Source organism: Drosophila miranda, chromosome XR, assembly GCF_003369915.1.
Source record: "Drosophila miranda strain MSH22 chromosome XR, D.miranda_PacBio2.1, whole genome shotgun sequence".
NCBI classification, from domain to species: Eukaryota; Metazoa; Arthropoda; class Insecta; order Diptera; family Drosophilidae; genus Drosophila; species Drosophila miranda.
Window position 1 is genome coordinate 11,758,918 of NC_046674.1, and position 20,388 is coordinate 11,779,305.

The following is a 20,388-nucleotide window of genomic DNA, read 5'->3' on the forward strand; positions in this document are numbered from 1 at the left end:
CCAACACCTTTGTGAGGATTGAGATCCATTTCATTCACTTATTATTTAATATTTGCAGCTATAGTTTCTGCATTCAAAGTCTATAAAGCCAAACAAACTTCTATAATTTGCATTTGGCCTTTGTCAAAAAAACGAATACCAATCGAGGGGTGTTCTTTTCCAGATATGTCTGCTGTCTCATCTGCCAAAATGCTATATGCAGCTATATGTCTTTAAAAACATATATTTGACTTCATAACTTTGCCGCAAATATCAATAAGTTCGTTTTGATTTTTCGATTTACATACGTATGTAGAATTTTTTATTTTTAACTTCGAAGTAATTTTTATGGATATTCAAAAAATGCTATTGAACTTTTCTAAACATGCCAGGGGAAGATCATGCATTTCATAAAATATTATTGAAAAAGTAATACATTTTAAAAAGGTTATATTGTCATCTAAAATTTTTCTGTAATCAGTTTGTATTTGAACATCCACCGGGAGGATGTCCAAAAACAATTTCGCTGACAGAGCTGCCTCCTTGTGCGTGTTTCAGTTCGAGCATTTTTAAACATTTTGGTTTTAATCGATAAATAACGTTTAATGTTTAACTTTGATTTACATAATAAAATTAAGTTATAAAACTTGGTCAAATTGTTTATTTTTGTAAAATATCATTCACACTGCAAGCAATATCTAATAAAAGTAATTTTTCTAAAAAATATCTAATTGCCGACTTATTTTGGTATAGATGATACACATATGTGGGGATTTTGTATATGGTTTTATACCTGCTACAGACCTTATTTTGACTTTTTTTGTGTGAGTTGCGTTACTTAAATATATCTAAAAGACGGCTAAAATATTCTAGGAACATATACAAAACAAAAACTTAATGAAATTCAGGAATATATTTGTTTAAGGCCAAGCTGTAAAGCAACCCAAAAATTAGATGGTTGGAAATTTTTTAGAATTTCAATGAATACACCTTTATACGTAGGCTGTCTTTTAAGTCCGTAGCTTAGAACTTTTACTTGTTCGGATGCGTTTTGGAGAAAATTGGAATTGACGAGAATGCTTCGATAAATAATGTTCGACCTTTGGCGATGAAGCACCATGCATTGCCACTGCGGAAAACTGGTGAAACGGATTCAGTAGTGTCCGTCCTTCGCTGCAAAACGAATCTCGTAAGGCTCGTCCTTAACGGTTGTTGTGCTAGAGCAAATTGATGCAGTGCGTGAATTACAATTGCAAGATCGTCACGCGACATACCGTCAGATAGAGGCATCTTTGGGTGTTAGTCGGACCAGCGTACATTTAATATTGCATCAACATTTGGCCGTCTAAAAGATATGTTCCCGTTGGACAGCTCACATTTTGTACAACTGCGCAAAAAAAGGCTCGTGTCGACTGGTGCAAAGAAACCTTGATGAATCACCGTGGTTCAAAACACGTTTATGACATCTTAATAGCTGACGAATCGAAAAAAAAACTATCGACGGTATGGGTGTTCCACAACGAGCTAAAGCCAACAAAAGTTATTCGGGGTCGCTGCAGTTCAAAGCATGGTCGCCTGTTCCTTCGTAAAAAGGGGTCATGCTGCACTTGTTACTTTGGAGACACGTAGAAGCGTCAATTCGGAGTGGTACACAACCATTTGCAGAATTGAGGGAAACCAACCTGAGAAGACGGCTCCTACTTCATCATAACACTTCATCCCACTGCAGAGCATTTTTGTATACGGAAAACATCGAATTATTGGGTCATCCGCCTTACAGCCCTGACCTGGCACCTAATGACTCTTTTTATTCCCCACTTGAAGAAAAAAATGCGCGGACACCGTTCTATCACGACGGAGGAGGCTGTTGAATAATTCAAAACACTCATCTCAGAGGTGTCACCTTCCGAGTGGAAAAAGTGCTTTGAATCCATCATCATGGAGAATATTTAGAAAAGCAATCAAATCATTTTTAATGTTATTTTGCTGGCTCTTCTCTATGATTCTACGGAGCTGAAAGTAGTAATAGATACGTTAATATGTAGAATCATACGTCATAAGTATCTTACTGTGTATTCCACATGAAAGTTTCAGTTTGTGAATTAAAGTTGAATGCATTTTTGCACCCTAAAACAATTTGCCACTTTGAGTGCTCATAACTAAATGCGAAACTCGGGTTTTCTTTAAAAGTAGATTTTGTGTAGCTTTTATTCAAAGCGGTAATAAAATTCTTTAACTTTTGCCACCTCCTTTCGGCTGATGCCCCACTGTGCGTCGTACTTCAAGGGGTATATAAACCTCGGTACTGATGAAGCTCGCTCATTTGAGTAGTCTTTATTCTATGACATAGCACGGTCGTGATATTTATTACCTGTAATAAAATAAGTAAATGACCGTAATGATATGTTGCAAACGGACTAATGTTTTTCAATTATGAATGAATATATCCACATGTATTACATTGACCACATTTTTGCATTTTAGAAATATCGCCTTTACACCTGCCACAAATATACTGCGTGCGGGGCACATACATACGTACTAATCCAAGTGAAAATGTAAAATAAACCATAATTAAAACGTTTGTAGACAGTAAACGGAGTGGGCAACCAGGGAGAATTGTAAATTACACGGTCGCTTAACCACGGGCCACCCCGAATTGGGCTCGAGTACGCTGCGTGCCGAGTGGTTGCAACACAAAATTGTAATTACAATTTCCTGGCGCTTTCCCGGAGAAGGTGGCCCCGGCTGGGAGTGTGAGTCTGAGTCCGAGTCCGAGTCCCCCTCAACGAGTGCTAAAAAATAATTTTGATGATGTTGCCTATCAGTGCGGTAAGGAGGACTACGTGACAATTTGTCGATACCCGAATTTCTTCATCGGCCAGCAACGCCCTCGGTGGTGTAAAAAACGACTCGGCCCGCCTTGGCTCGCCCCTCCCGTGGTCGTTTTATTTCTACCCGCAAAATGCAGGCAAACCAAGCATGTGGTAACCCATAATTTACGCCCAAGGAAGTTATGATATTGATTACCATAAAGAATATCCAAGGTGGTTTTCTAGATTTGTTACCCTAATGCTAAGAACTTAATTGCACTACGTCATCGAGATAATCTGCCAATATATTGACAGACATTTCACAATGGGTTGTTTAAATTGTTACATTTCTCGTGCCGCTTAATCCGTCACCCAACGTCACCCTTTTTCTGTTAAATTTAAATTATCTATTTGCTAAACAAGGCGCATTGAAGGATAACAAAACACTTTTAAATTTAAACACAAAAAATTGCCAGATCAAAAAGCAGAGTTGGAAAAGAGCCATCTGTCAAAATTCTCGTCGGCGTCCTACGCAATCTGTCAACCTTCATACTTTTCTCATTTGGGCGACATTAACAATGTCGTTGAATTATGGGTTGAACTGCGGTACACGATACGATGCGACGGTACACGCCTAATAAAGTATTTCGTCCCGGTGCACTTGTCAAGTGTTGACATACCAACCCATCCAGCCATACCATACCATACCATACCCACCGACCAAGCCGGTCATTAAAATATACACTTTTAGCCTTTGAGTTCGCTTGAAAATGAATTCCAAATTGGCCGAATCCAGTGCGGAGAAGACAGGGTTGCGGGACTTACAATTACTTAAATTGTTCATGCTAATGTGTTACCTTTGGCCCATATTTAAACACGATAAAGACCACGACCACACTTGAGGGGTGTGTTCAATCGGAGAAGCGTTTACTGGCAGTGCACTGCACTGCCCAGCGAGTACTATTACACCCCCAATTAGCTGATGGTTTCGTACTCGCATATACGATATATGTATCATCGTTTATACTTTGTATATCTTTGAATGATTAAAATCGTGTGCGTAAAATGCAATTTCCTTGTTTGATTTTACATCATTCGAGTCTACCTGTGAAGAAAATAATGCTTAAATAAAATAAACATTTTGAACTGCTGTGCGGCCAGCATGTAGGCATACGGATAACAGTAGCACAATAATACTTGTACAAATATTCCCATACGGATATATTCATGGGTATTAAATTTGTAACAAGTTAGCAGATGGCGCCAATTCAGAGCCCGTCGTGTGTGAGTAGAGTGATTAAACAAGCGTATCGATACGAGCAGGAGAAGGAGCAGGAGCAGGAGCAGGAGTGTGGGCATTGGCAGTGGCATTGGCGTACCCATCAATGCTGAATCCAAGTTTACACAATCCCAATTCAATTTAGGATTGACAGGTTCATAAACGGCATTGTTCGCCCTGTTTGTATTTGAATTTCATGCCCGAAAACAATTGTTCTTTTACTGCCCACACATTCATGGTGCCACAATAGGCAGGCAAGAGGCTTATGCACTCGAGTAAATACTGTTTGGTCATGGGAAAGCCAATTGCGGACTTATGCCGAGCGGCGCGGTTTATTATTATCGAGATAATCCCTTTAGGAAACGTTGCCACAAGTGCACCATTTTCCGGGATACGAATGCGATGCGAAAGATATTCTTACGAGTATTCTGGAAGGCTACTATTAAAGACTCAATTTACATATGGAGAAGAGAGCAATCTATAAGCCGTGAAAACGGTTACTGCCTTTGACCTATGAATCCATCCTTCCAATCAATCAGAATTCTTCCTATCTACGAAAATATTGTGCGTTTTCAGATTGTGGAATAAATTTCAAAATGGAATTGAATTTCAAATTAGGTTGGCTCAATGTATTGGTTGAATTTATAATAACGGAGGAGTTGAAAGGATTTTGTTTTTGAGAAAATGGATTTCTGTGCGTATGCCATAAAAATACACTCAATCACACTGCTCGGCCTCGGGTATGCCAAATATGTAAATATAGATCTGAATAAAATAAATCTATCTTTAACTCTTAATATATCTCAGTTCCTATTGCTGGTGCGGGCATGTGGTATCGATTCGACTTGTTATCCATTTTGAGAATGCATATATGTACGTATGTACTTTATAGGGTCATAAATTCATCCTTCATTTGGGGTGGAAACCAATAATTAAGCCCTTTAGTACATACATACCCCTATGTAGGGGAGTATACAGATGTCTGGTAATCGAATTTTCTGAAGGGCTCAATTTATATGCTGTTTGAAATATTCATATTGGCTAGAATTGTAACATAATTCATAAAAATAAATTCTTTAAAGGAACACATAAATGTGTACCATTATTTCCTATACAGACATACATACGAGTATACTCCAAATCACTTTAACCGCTGGTAATCGGCGAATAATCTTCAAAATTTGCATGTACTGCGCTCAAAAGAAGGTATTTGAGATCCTTATCGTGCGCATTATTCACGTCACGTCTGAAGTATTCAAGGTATAGTAGAAACTGCCCATCAATTTCACGTCTTGGCATCGCCCGAGCGAGCCCGAGCGGGCCCGCATCGAGTGCGCCCACAAGGCACAAACGCGCGTTCCTCCTCATACTCGTCCATACCATACTCGTGCATACTGGTACACACTCGCATTTCCCTGGACCCTGGGTCCGCTGTTAGTGGCGTTTTACGATGTTAGATTGCGCCGAATCCTGCTACTAAATTTTGTCTGGCGAATATTCAGGGGCGATGACGGGTTATTGTGGGTGTTATGACAGACTGGTTTGTCCTCGTCGATTGTCCTGGACTGGACCACAGATCTGAGCAATTATAGGTTGCAGCTTTTATATGTCGCAGCGCAACGCAGCGCAACGCGGGCAGGCTTCAAGTGTGCCCCATCAAAGGCTCGGCTCGGCTCTGCTCTGCTCTGCTCTGCTCGTTCGTAGAAGCTCATTTATAAGCGGCTGGCTGCAAACTCTTGCAAGATTGCACATGACCGCCCCAAGGCAGGCTCCATTAAGAGATGAGGCAGAAATACCGGCGTCGAGTCTGGCACGGGCTAGTGTTCATAATTTTCTGTACACGACCGCAGAAAAGGGCTGCTGCAACGGCAGTCATTGACGAGCGGAGATCGGCAAATATGTTAGGAATTTTTTGGTTGCTTTCCAATGGCGGGGGCCATTGTACTCCAACCTGGAGATTGGTTCACTTGAGATTCATCGATTCTTTGCAGTAAAACGTCCAATGGTCGCTGCTAAAAAGATTAGATTTCAGATCATTAGCTTTTGTCATATGATAGATACAAGATCTATGTATGTTAGTCAACCATAACGTTGCCTGGGCTGGGGTAGAATGTTTTCAGAGTAGAAACATCGACAATAACGACACAGGTCAGCCTTTCCTTAGGCGTGGAAGAAGCAGGGGCCGATCGGAGGCGATGCCGGTTCTAAAGCTTGAGCACTGGAGCGATTGCAGATTTCGCCGCGAAGGTTAATATAAAGCAAAAACAAAACAGGGAGAGCAACCCGTGTCAAAACTGTAAGAATAAAATATTCCCCAAGTTCTTTGGCGATTTTCGTACACCCTTGCGTGTTGTACATTAAGTAGTGGACCGTGAATATCTAAAAAACAAACAGAAACTATACAAATTCGCCTGCTTATTGGGGAATGAACATTGAAGATTGCCTACACAAGTACAGAGCGTACTCAATATAAATACTCAAAATACTCCTTGTCCATTGAATGGAACATCGTTAAGGGTACACAAAATGTGGCTATATGGTCCTATACCCAGTGGAACAGAGGTAACATGAACTCAGCGCAAAAGTTATGAGCACAAAATGCAAAGTCAAGCAAGCAAAATCCTATAATTAAACAATTATAGCAACTCCCACTTTTGCTTGTGGTCATTGGCTGGATCTCTCTGGACCCTTGCGCTATGTGAGCTACTCCTCCTTTCTGCAATCTGGACGGATTTCGCCAAGTGTAGCACGATTCTGGCAGAGGCTGGTAGGCTGGTAGGCTGGTAGGCTGCCAAGAAGCCACGAAGAAGAAGGAGCGGTGGCAGCCGCAAGTACGTCCTTCTGTGGGGAATGTTGCGCATGCTTAGCGTGTCTTGTACTACACCTTAAGCTCCACCTTCGTCTGGATGTCTGCATATATCGCAGGGATAGCGAACCATAAAATCCTCCTATTCGATTTCTGCCATTGACATCTGCAGTTCGAGAGAGAAAGAAAAAAATACATTAGTAAATTGTTTGAAACATTAATAAGATAATAATTGCATTATGGTTGTAATGATGGATCTTCTCAGGGTATAATCATTAATGAGTCCATAGAGATGACGTCAAATGGGCATCAAGCAATGCCACATCTGTACGTATGTATGTATCTATACGGTCTAAGAGGCCGTATACGCATACTTCACAAGACACGAAGAAACTCGACATGCACGATAAATTATTTAAGCCAGTGGATCTTAGCCCCGAATCTGAATCGCCCAAGAGGAGCAGGTCTCCTGCAGAATGCAGTCAAATGCGTGGCCTTACTCGTTCATCTTGCCGACCGCCAGCATACGATTCCTCTCTGGCCGCCTCGAATACTCGAGAGTCCAAGTCGATAATTAACACACAAGCGCGGGGCGTGATGACCAACGAGCTACAGAACCAAACAAATTATTAAAAATGAATTAGTGGAAATATAAATATATGATTTCAAAATCCCATATACAGGTCTCCTCGCATGAACCCAAATGCGCCCGTGAGGTCGCACTCGAGTGCGTCTGAAATGCTGGGACTGGGACTGTGACTGGGACGCACGTGCTTCTAGGCAGTCACCTACATAAATAACATAACTCTTGCCTCGAGACTCCGGACTCCCGATGATGGCCGCAAGGGCCTCCAACTTTCAGTTCCAATGCAATTGCATTTAAACGTATTTTAAGGCTTATTTTCGTTTTTTGTATAAATATATAAAAGCCATTAAATACTAATCTATTCTCGATTGCTCTTCTGTTGTGGGGCAGCTAATGATGCGATAAGCATTTAGGCCATCGACAAACCCCAACGCAGGGCAATCTCTTAAGTACGACCTGCTGGAGATGATTAATTAATAATGAATACATTCCTATTGAATGTATTGCTGCGGAAAATAACCTTTTTTCATTACTCATTATTATTTTGATTTTCATATTTATTCATTAAATAAATCTACGGCTAAAAACGAAGAGCCGGAGTTAATTTATCCCTGCAGTTCCACGATTTTTAAATTTTGTTGATATCTCTTTTTTACACACTTGATTTCGTGGGGAAATAATTTAAAAACAAAGCCGATCTGCATAAATTATCTCAGGATCATATAAATAGAGATTGATGGGCGCTCGGAAGACTAGCGTTAGGTATTCGTACAAATTGTAATTTGTCCAGTTTTGAAGACAAATTTGTTAACATTTGAAAAGAGTTAGGTAAGCCCCTTACTCACCAACAAAAATTACAACAATCGAACATACGGCTTTAAAGATATAAGTGGTTTTTGTGGTTGAGGTACAAAATTGCAAGACTCTGTGAATCGGGTAGGACTATCTGTATAACATTTATTATGCATATGAACGAAATTTTCAGTGCTTTCCCAAGTTACAAGTTACAAATACAGGAAGGATCTCTGTTTCTTATTATAAACTCGCGGAGGCATTTGACATACGTTACCAAGTTCCAGGGTAATAAAAGTTACCTAATATACCGTTAGCCGAGACTGGGAACATTTTGTAGTATTTTTTGTAGATAGTTCAATATGTTAGAAAAACTTGGAGGAACATTTTTTATCAAGAATCATCTTTCCTGCAGAAGATAATAGAAAAGAAAAAAACAGATAATAAAAATACCAACAAATTCCGAAAAGATAACTTTTGCCTGTTTTAATAGGTTTTCAGATCAAAGTTTATGAAATTCTGTATATATAAACTTTCAATCAATTTAAAACATAATATCAGGAAAAAATTCAATATATTCATCTCCATATTTTTTAATCTACCACTACTACGAGTATTTATCAATAGAGGAACATTTTTGATAGTTCGGTTCTGTTGGAATATCTTCAGTAACAAAGAAGATTTTTTATAATAAACTATATTTAATTTTTCATTACAACTCTATTTAAACAGTGATCAGAAATGGTTCTTTATTATGAGGTAATGGACAGAAAATAAAATACAATTAGATCGCTTATACATATAGGCAAAACTTAAATTAAACGAAAATATTTTAATTATTGAAAATTATTTGGCTGGTGTCTTTTTTTTAGTGCATTGCTTTTCAAGCTATAATGAAAGTAATGTCAGTTTTCATGCTTATCCTTACCTTTAAATGTTGCCGACAGAGAGGTATATGTATGTATATGTACACTCCTCCCCTCCCCGTGAATGTACTGTGTGTGTATGGGTGAAATTGTAAATCCGTAGAAAGAGAAAACCCAGAGCGACCAAAGAGAACGAAGAGAAATAGAGCGAGAGAGATGGACGGCGAGAGCAGAGCGAGATGGAGGATAAGAATAGGGGTTGAGTCAATGATGATTTGTACATACCGCCTCTAACGTTCCCGGGCGGGCCAGCCTCGTGAAAATTCTGCCAGCATCCCCAAAAGCGATATGTATTCGGGCGGTCTATTGGGGCTTGTGCTGTTGACACAGCAGCGTTTTCAGGGGGTTGGGGGGTAGTACTGTAACTGTGCTTTTTCTTTGTTAGCATCACCCCCCAGGTTCGGTCCTAACACATGCAGGATCTTAAATATATGTATATGTCGGTACAAACATCCTCAGGCCATGGGCATCACAAATTCGGGGATGGGATAATACATTCGTACATTACTATCGATATAAACGGGAGTTGTACATTATGTTATGAGTGGGTGCATAGGTACATGGGCATATATTTGGTATGTGTAATTATGCACTTTTCTGTACATGGAAGGCGGCCAGGCCAGGGCAGGGCAGGCCACATGACACATTTGGCTGTCTCCAGGCTCGGGTTTCGCCAGGGCCTTCGCCTCGAACGAGAGTAAAATTGTGTATTTCCTCGGGAGATATTGGCCCCCGTGGAAGATTGTGTCCTCCGTATCCGAAACAGAATCTCAAAAGTACGCATGTACACGCGTCCAGGGAGTCGCCAACTCCCCAATAACACCCCCATCCCCACCGACACTGCATGCTGTGCTGTGCGTACGAGTATGTATGTATTTATGTACAAGTGGATGTATGTATGTACAGGCACAGGTACGGTACTCGTACTCGTACTCGTGCCATGTACACGGATGTATGTATGTACTGTACTGTTCTGTACTGTACTGTACTGTAGAGTAGAGCTGCATGTTTGAAAAGCTGCGCGCTATCTTGGGTATATTTGGACACAGCGGACGCGGACGGCATGGTATGTGACCAACAGAAGCTGCATGCATACACATACACCCCCGGGTAGTACATAGCCAAAGGCTGGGTCTTGGGTACCGTCCCAACTCAACTCCCGAATGTAAGCTTGGCAAATCCTTTGGCCGAAAACCACAAAGGAGATACGGAAGTTGTTTCAGACTACGAGGACACGAGACGACGCCAACAGCGCTCCAGTCGCATTGGAACCTCTTTGTAAAAGTGTAGGAAATCTGAACGGAAATTTACTAGGCGGATGTCAAGTCCGACATCGACATCGACTCCGAGTCCGAGTCCGAATTCAGCCATCCTTCCTTCACTTCACCTCCTGCCGACTCAACCAAAATAAACGTGTTTTGAAAGTTCCGGCGGTAACGCGTGATTTACACCACGAGTATCAGCATCTCCTCCTCTGTCCTGTGCTCCTCGTCCAACGAACGATTAACATAAATTTGCAATTTTGGCCAAAATACAAAGCTGTCATCATTCTGGATTTTACAAACAACTTCCGACGGAAGGTGCACAGACCCGTCGACCAAGTGACAATTGAAAAATTGCTTTAACAAACTTTTCGTTTATTTCCGTAGGAGTTGGATATGTCCTTTCTGGCTACCTTGGATGCCAGTGCCTGGCAGGTATTTATCTTAACTTTACTCTTGATATTTATTTTTGTTATACTCGTAATTTGTATTACCATAATCCAATCGGCATCCGGTTGTCCTGACTTTACGCATTAAGAAGTGACACATGCGAATACGAATATCAGATGTTCCATATGCTTTTAATCGAAAGAGGTAATTTAAGGTAATGATCATAAAACTATATGGTCCAAATCTGTAGATTCGGTTGGCAGAAAATATAGAAAACTGGCCCTATCAAATACCCTACGTTGACAACGAAAACATAAATATCTGTCAATTTGAATTGTGATAACTTTTTAATGAACAGAACGGTATAGACTTCAATTTAATTCATAGCATTAATTTTATTGTCTAACATTCATAAAAATTGTTGGTTTTAAAGTTTTCGAAATCGAATATAATATGATATGCACTCTTCTTGACTCCGCATTTTAATCCTTGTATAATTATGATTGTCATTATGATTATCATTTTTGCGCACCGGATGGAAACAAAAATAGTTTAAAGTAAAAAACCAGAAAATTCGAAATACAAATGCCTACAGCTCAACCGTCTTTGATCAAAGATATCAAAAGATAAGACCACACATACCCGAAAAAACCTGCTCGCATAAAGAAAACAGCTCGAATTCTCTTTAAAGTTCAAAATTGTTCATTGAAAGCCATTCATATACTGTATGTTTTTTCCAATAAGCGACTTTTGAACGTTTATTCAATCTTTGCCGCATAGTTGGCTAAAACTCTTTTTTCCCCACAAATGGGGTGAATTTGTTCATTTCCCTGACTGGTAAGCTGAAATAATATAATTATCTAAAAAAAACTCAGTATACAGACTTCGAGAAATCAAATCATTTATGGTTTGTTTCTTCTGGAAAGCACGCAACTTCTGGACCAATATTTTGACGTTGAAAAGTTGCAATGAAACGCATAAGGGCTGTTTCCCCAAGTTCGGGTCAAGACTTTCAGTTAAATCCAATTTATTTTCTCATGTTCGCTATATGTTTTGATAATTCCTAGTTCATGTACTTACTAGTAAGCACATACATAGTTTACCAACAGCTCCTAAGACGGCATTTCGAGAGGACTTAATCGATAAAGTGTGGCGACATATAGAACTTAGACGACTTTCTTTACTGAAGAAACTGAGGTGGAAAAACTGGTGGATTTTGATGCTATGCTCCTTCAGATCCAGACAGATGAAGAGGCGAACCAAGAAAGATCAAGAATGTATAAGTTTCATGGTTTCGTAGTCGGTTCGTTCCCCTTCTTTTCTGCGAACATTGGGTAGAAAGAGTCACATCAGTAGTGCACGTGAGGGGGAGAGTGTGTTTAACCGGACAGCGGTCGGCGGTCGTTTATTCCTGGATCCAGTTTGGTCTCGTATTTACACTCCGACTTATCCTCTGTCACCGGCAGTTCCCAGTTGTTGTTGTTGCTGCTGGCGGTGGCGGTTGGTTGTTGAACGGTGGCGGTGGCGGTCTGTTTGCGCAGACCTGTCGACCAAATGAACCGAATAATACATCAAACGTTCTTTAATGGGGGTGACAAATCCTCGACAGTTGGCGATACTGATTACTTTATGAGTACTATGGGCCCAGCCCAGTGAAGATGGACGGGTGGCGTGAGTGTAGTGTCGTTGAATATTCGTCGTCGGTTTTCTCAAAAATTAATCAAGGACCGTGAAATAACCACCAATCATGCAAAAATATGATATTCCTCTTGTACTCTATTATAGGTCCGCATACATTTTTATATGCAAAAGTTACAGCCATGAAGCATACTCTAACTCGAGAACAACAGTCGATCTATGTAGCGCTTACCATCTGTCTGTCCGTATGCTGATTTCGCCAACCTAAACCGATTAATTGGTCTTACTTCTATGTGCATGAAAACGTGACAATTGGGCTCAAATACCCCGTGGCCACACTCAGATACTCGAATGTGACAAAACAAAGAAATGTCGTAAGGGCATACTAATGATTTAAATATACATATACGTACATATGTACACAGATATGGTAGCAGGGGGGCTCATATTTCTTAATGATGTATCTGCAATATGAAATTTTAAATACTTAACGTATGGGTAGATTACAATGGTACGAGACAAGAAGACTATGAGCCGATCTAGGAGACATTAAACAAATTATTGTTCACTCCAAATTATGGTTGATTAGGATCTGAACTGCACCGATTATAAATTAGACTTTATTAGTCAGAAAATTCGTCGTAATATATAAACATTATGTCTAATTGTGGAACATTTTCATCAATTTGAATGCCGAAATACTAGGAGTAGTTATTTGTACAGTGTTTCAGAGGATATTCCACGGCTATTACACATTACCTTCCTTCACATTACCAAACAAATTGATGTTCCGCTCTTTAGAGGCTTTTCTCACGCCTCTATCACATTATTATCAAAAATTAAGGACGATATTCAAAATCTCTTGGCCCGAGCTAAATATGTGAAACATCAGAATTTGTATAATCTAGCGGAAGTAATGGCATTACTAGCACACAGACGTTGCCCGACGAGACGCTCTATTATATTCTAAGGCCAATTATATGCATAAAGGGATTCTCGAGATAATTATGAAATGACGTACTTTGGCGGCCACGGACACAGCCACGGCCACGTCCACGGCCTCCTTATCCGCGTTATCCAATGTTCTGGGTAAACTAATAATTCGATATGTTAATGCTGAGCCCGTTTTGTGGGTAGACAATCGGCTTCAGGTTGCACAGAATCGCAGGAGAGCAGTGCCAGAACCATAGCCATAGCAAAACTCCGAAAAAGCGACCCTAAAGCGCAAAATAATGGCACGTGACCATACTTATGCCATTTAACACATGAGGTATTACTACAAGGCATCAGTCCGCTTGGACCGTTCGGCGCTATCCAGGGTACTGGTACTCTCCAAAACGCACCCTCTCCTGGAATTATGAATGTACCGGGATAATCTTTCCGCCGCCACGCCGCTCCGCACCGCCCGCACGAGGACTTTCCTTAGTGGGAAATTGGACTGAAGAGACTATTGAATACTTCAAGCAGCTAAAAAGTGAAAAGCCAAGTAGTGCGAGTGGCAACGAGCGCCGTTGCGGCGACACGCATATGTTTTTTCTGGGGCCGTGCGGCGGTGTTTGTTTCTTTGTAGGAAACACACACCTGAGTGGTCCATAATGAAAATCAACAACCGCCCCCATTATCAACAGCATGGAGACTGAAGTACCAGAGGGCTGGTCCAGATATTATACGAGTACCCCAAACAACACACTACATAGAAGGCGGATACATTACGATGGTCGGACACGTGCCCTGAATGCCGTCATTTTAATTAAATTTATAAAAACACAGAGCCACGATTCGCGAGTGTCTTTTTGTCAGCCTAATTTGATAACATATTTGCTATATACTCGTACTTTATACGGAGAGCATAGTAGCAAAGGGCATTAGCTTTTGTTTTTTCAGTGCAATACGATACGTTCGATGCTGCGAAATTGAATTTCGTGGCTATTTTGTGTCAATATATGAATTTCCAGTGCGTTTGGATTCCAGTTCCATTAAAAGTTGAATTCCCGGTTTTGTGCATTTGGACACAGACTCTTTAGACTGTTAATCTACATACAAATAGAGCAGATAATATTGGTGCACGATAATTCCTTATTGATTTTAATTAAGTAAAAGTTATGTGATTTAATCGGACATAGGCACGTATGTACCTGTATACCTATATGTGGGCATGATTCATAAAGTAATATTTGCCTTCTTTCCATACTTTTGCACATATTTGTATACATAAACATATGTACCTGCATGACAGCAACGGCGTCCTCGCAGCACTGTACTTATCACGTGATTTATATTAATGGCGGCATATCATGTTTCACGCGTGCTCGGTGCTGGTTTTGACTGCAAAGCAAATTTGTCAGTGGGGGTCGGCACGCGCTGCATTTCGGGATAAAGTTATCAACGACAGGTCGGCATAAGCAATTGCAAGACTGTGCAGACATACAGATACAGATACAGATGTGAATATGGACAGGCTTGGCACCTAGCCAAGCCTTTTTCCATAAATATAGCATGATCGAGGAGATCAAGTTCTTTGTAATGAACATATAAGCGAAACGACTTTATTAATCATTATCAATAAATCTGAGACCGTTGTATCTAAAGGATAGGCTACTATTGAACTTATTTGAATGCCAAGAATCTCCAACAATATACGATTCAATTTGATACTGGTTGAAGGGGTTATATTGAATAGAAAAATGGGGGTATAGAACATCTAGCATCACGAAAGCATATGTATACACAATATACACAAAAAACATGAAGAAAAACAACCGTAAAATGTACCGTCGGTTGTACGTTCTCTTTTTTCAGTGGTTCGGGCTCTCTTCTGCGCAATGACATCCATCGAAATCGAACCCACAGGCACTGGCCAAATTATGTTAATTGTATGGGATTTCGCTACTGTTGCTGGACACCACAGTCGGGTCGGGTCGGGTCGGCCATTAGTGAACATGCTTAATTATTGTTTTTGTTTTTATTTGCTAAGGTTACCCGAACATGCTGAAATATTTCAAATCAACAAGTCTTTATATCAAACAAGATTCTGCCGATATCATACGACTGTAAGCAATAAGATAAATTGTTTAAGTATATTATGTATTTACCTAGCGGTCTTTGGCAAGTGCTTAACCAGTTATTGTTTAACCAGTTAGTTTGTGACACTGGGTCTTTAGCTCCATTCGTCGCTGACGCGTGTAAGCGCCCCTCAAGAAAACTTAAAAGTGAGTAAAAATAAGGCAAAATGGGAATATCTAATTATGGCTTGGGGCAAATATCCAACTACATACACGGGTATTCTCACGCACAGACGTACAGAGTTTTGGCCTGTTCCAGCGACTCCGACTCCAACTCCTACTACGAAGAAACGGTTACCGTTCAGCACCATTTCAGTCTCTACGCACTTTTTTGAGCCCATCTTGATTCAGAAACGCATCCGCGGGCCCTTGCTTATCTTTGCAACTAAGATTGCATTACAATATACACACATCCGTGGTAGAAGCACTGTTCATGTACCTATGTATATCCGTTGTGTTCATATACTCGAACTAACATCGTACATATGGGATGCGAGTCTCAGATTGATCTCAAACCAACCATAAAGCTATCGGAATGGCCGTTTCATCAGTTCGTTTCGTCCTAAATTACAAATATAAACCAACAATTATAATTATTTGCCATTCGGATCTTATAATGCACTATTAAACCGCACATATGTACTAGTTTAATCATTGCCGCTTTTCGAAACAAGCAATTCTGGTGTTCTGGGGTTCTGGAGTTCTGGAGTTGTGGTGTTCTGTGTGCCAGTAAATCCATTGACGCATCGTCACGCACAAAGAGTCGTGAAATGGTCGGTCAGCGGCAGTTCATTAGGTAATAAAACATGAATACTGAATTGCGTGAGGCGCCCTTTTTAGCTTATAAAAAAGGATCCTACGTATGTGAGAAAATTATCAGTGCGTTGGAGTCGAACGAAATTGCCACTATTAAATCGAGCGAATCGTAACTACAGCCGACTGGCATCAGCGGTGCAGACACATGTCCAATTTGCAATAAATAACAGCAGACGGTTTGCGGTTCTGATTCCAAGATTCCGAAAATTAAAAGCAAACATCCAAATACTCGTGCGAGATGTAAGCATTTCGATGGGTGCGTGGAAGGGGTTCTTAAGGGATATAAATTGGACTATAAAATCATTAAAACGCTTAATAATAGTTAGCTGTTCTTAAATATTTACGCTTTCAAATGGTATAATTATGTTGCAATAACGTACAGAATAACAAAAACTGTTCATACTTGTTCTCTTTATACAGTGGCCTTTATTTTATGTTTCGCGTCAAAGACAAATAGAACTACAGCCAGAATGTGTATGCGTGATGGATAAGTATGAGTATAGCAATCGCACATTTTCAGGATCAAAATCAAACTATCTTTTTTCAGTTTCGTATCTAACTTTTGAAACTTAACTATGGCTACTATAAGTATAACATACAACTGTCATCGGTTACGATCGGTTGAAGATCTTAGGCTGTATGCAAGCCACTTAAAGGAGTGCTTTACCAACTTGTTATCTTATGTGTTTCATCATATATGTACCAACGTATAAACGATTTAAATTAGCTAAACGTTGCCCCGGACTCTAGTTTTTCTTTCTGCCTCTAAATATCATACATACAGATATGGGCATTTCTATCCTAGAAACAAATCGATTTTACGGCTTTAAAGAAATAAGCCAAAATTTGACCTAACATTACGGTACCGAAAAACAGAAGTGGTTTTTAAGGCTTGGGCACAAAATTGCATAACTCTGAAAATTGGGTAAGACCATTTGTTTAACATTTATTGTGCGTATAAGTATCAGTTCTAATTTTCCAAGTTATTAAATATGAAAATCTTTCATGTTTTTTTTTTTAACGAATCCGCGTATTTTTACCAAATTCCGGGGTAAGAAAAGTTAAAAAATCTACCGTTAGCCGAGACTGGGATAATGTTCTTATATATCATTTTTTTTAAGATATGTAGTTCAATATGTCAGAAAGACTCTGACGAAAAATTTGTATCAAGAATCATCTGCTTCTGACCTTTTTTCTATTCTAAAAGGTTTTCAAATCAATGTTAATGAAATCATATGCCAATTGGTTAAAGTAGGTAGCTTTCAATAAATTTTGAAAATAATAACAGGTGAAAAGTATATAGAAAACTGTTTTTATTGACCCTCAATGGTTCTTGGCATGGTGGAAATTTTGGCGGAAATGACCATGTTTACATTTCACAGATCCTGGAAACTCCAACTCAATCTCATCACAAATTTAAATTTTGAATCTCAAATTTGCACAGTAAATAAAGGGTAAAATGGTTAATTATTCGATAAATGCGTACATGAGTCGGAAGTTCTTAATGCACTTATAGAAGATAAATAAGTTCGAGTATATATGTATAATTTTCAGTACACACTCGCATATATGTACGTAATCGCAATCCCAATCTACTGTGGGTAAACACAGCTGCAAATATATTTCCTTTTGACCTCGAATTTAAATGGACCGCTCGTCGTCTGTGCCTCGGTGGCTCGGTGGCTGTTCTCTATTGGGCTGCTCGCTGAATTGCGAAAAAAAAAAAACAGAGCGGATTAAAGGTGCACATGAGCACAGCCGTAGGAAATATGCTGCAAACATCCGCCTGCTGCAACTGCATCTGAAAATACACACATACACCACACCAGGGCACAGCAGAGCACAGCAGAGCCCCAGCACAGCACAGCACAGCACACACCGACGACAAAAAACCTCTGCCAGAGAACCGCCCGTGCAAGGGACTAAAGCTACGACGACCGCGCGCTCATCTTCCCCGCGGCTATTGGCGTCGTGCAACATTGCAGGAGCCTTTTTCCACTGCTGCCTGGCTATGAGCCATGGCCAGGCCATGTCGCTGATGATTCGTGTATCGGAGCCGGAGACAGAGCCGCCGCCGCCACCGCCACAGCCACATCCACAGCTACATCCACATCCACAGCGTTTGGCTGCCAACGGTCGGTCTGTCGGTCGGTTGGTCGTTCGGTCGGTCGGCTTCTCCCGAAATTTGAATCTGCCTGCATCTGAAGACTTAACGAATATGAACGAAAGGGCCCGGGGCGGTTACTACACTCCAGAGCATGGGTATGTACTCGTACATGTGGCCGAGTGAATGCGGAAAATTATGGCGAAGTAGTTTCAGATACAAACACTCAATCACATGGGCTCCATTTGCATACGCCACTCGGCACTTCCCTTGGTAACAAAGCCCCGTATGACTAAATAGATCCTAAAACCCAGAACCACTAGGAAGTACGAATCCTACAGTCTTACAAATATCTCCCCTAGATTTCTTAATTGCACAAAAATATGGTGTAGAATACGGCTCAGAGTGAACTATTTTAGCCAGTGGAATGCAGGAATCTGACATTAATGTGTAGGTTTAAAGGTTGTAAAAGTAATATATTTTCAAAGTTTTATTTTGGTCTAATAGGGGTCCGAACTTTATGGCTATGCAGTTATTTGCATTTAGAATGCACTTGTCTCCTGCCGCAAAGCGGACCCAGCAGCAGCAGATAAAGGAGTAGAGAGCTACAGATTGGCAATCACTACCATGAGAGAGGCAACAGTCAGGCAGTAGTCATGCAAGTCCTGCGGCATTCACGAGTTCTCCCGGGGCAATCGCATTTAAGACGCATCTTAAATGAGGTGCTCAGGCTCTGGCTCTCCAGTTGAAGACAGCGATGCACACTGGTGCAGGCAGGCAGGCATCCGATCCGATCCGATCCGATCCAGCCAACGACTGTTCCGAAGAAAGCTGCCATTTTTGAAATTACGGCCTGTAATATTCCACATACTCGCACAAGTGCTAAGTATGCGTGTATTGCGGCGATTACGAGTATCGTCGGTGTAGGTGTGGTGGCAGTATTTGCGAAAATACTCGTGTACTCGAATGCATTTACCATAAACATTGACCACTGTACTGTGCATCACGATTTATGGCGATGCTGCGGGGAGGAATGGGAATTAATTGGTAATGCGAGCACTGCATCAGTACCGACTGGTCGAATCGGAACTGAAAATGGCGACCTGATCATCGATCGATCGATCTCTTGTCGTGGCCACAATCAAAAATCGTGCCGATGCCATGAAATCGTCGAAGTGGAGGTGGTTCTACAGTCGCAGTTGTATAATACACACTGGTACTCTCGTACACCTGATCGCACAGCTTCCATTTCGCAAGATTTACAGCTCTTAACTTCGTGTGGTTTTTCGGTAAGGTAAGCCAGTACCTAATACGAGTAAATGCATACATACATATGTACTCGTACATGACTGCACGATCTGTCTTTCATACTTTTATTTGTATTGTTGTTGTTGTATTTGTTGCATTTTCACTAAATTCAGCCAAAGAAAATTGTAATGCCGGCGGAAACACAGTTATCTTTTTGACATAAATATGTCCACCTTTCATAGCAACTAATTGTAGCTAACGGATGAGTTCGTTTAATCCGTTTCAATTATTTAAAAGCTACTGTCGCAATTCAATTTCAGCAGACAACCCTTAATCGTCTTAGCTTAACAAAGATAACTGATTCAATTCGCTCTTCTGGCTAATCCTTTTCGCGCTAAGTCTAGGGACTAATTGTGTCAACGGAGGACAATAATGTCAGCATGCTGGAATAGAAATAAGTAACTATCTCTGAGACTATAACTGAGACTACAGGACACCATTGTATCGAGTTTAGATGTACTATAAAAAGGACAAAGAATTTGTTTCAATCCCATCGAATGTCCACTATATCCTCTGTTTGGGAATAAAGCATTTCTATCTCTATTTTTAAATATTATTCAAAAATTCTACGAAACTTCTCACCTTTTCATTACATTGTGTGAGGATAATAACAGGGATATTTTAGCA

The 20,388-nt window shown here is 40.4% G+C and overlaps 1 protein-coding gene across 2 annotated transcripts in view; it reads left to right on the plus strand.

Annotated features, from left to right (window-relative positions):
* Positions 1-10,830: 10,830 nt before the first annotated feature.
* The window catches only part of LOC108153476 (transcription factor AP-2-epsilon), a 29,997-nt gene continuing 20,439 nt past the window's right edge, over positions 10,831-20,388 (plus strand). Inside the window, exon 1 of one of the 2 annotated variants that reach the window (XM_017283514.2) lies at positions 10,831-10,878. In XM_017283514.2, coding sequence (XP_017139003.1) covers positions 10,840-10,878 — 39 coding nt within the window. In that variant the 5' untranslated portion in view covers positions 10,831-10,839. The remainder of the gene's footprint in view (positions 10,879-20,388) is intronic. The other variant, XM_017283516.2, reaches the window with a different exon arrangement.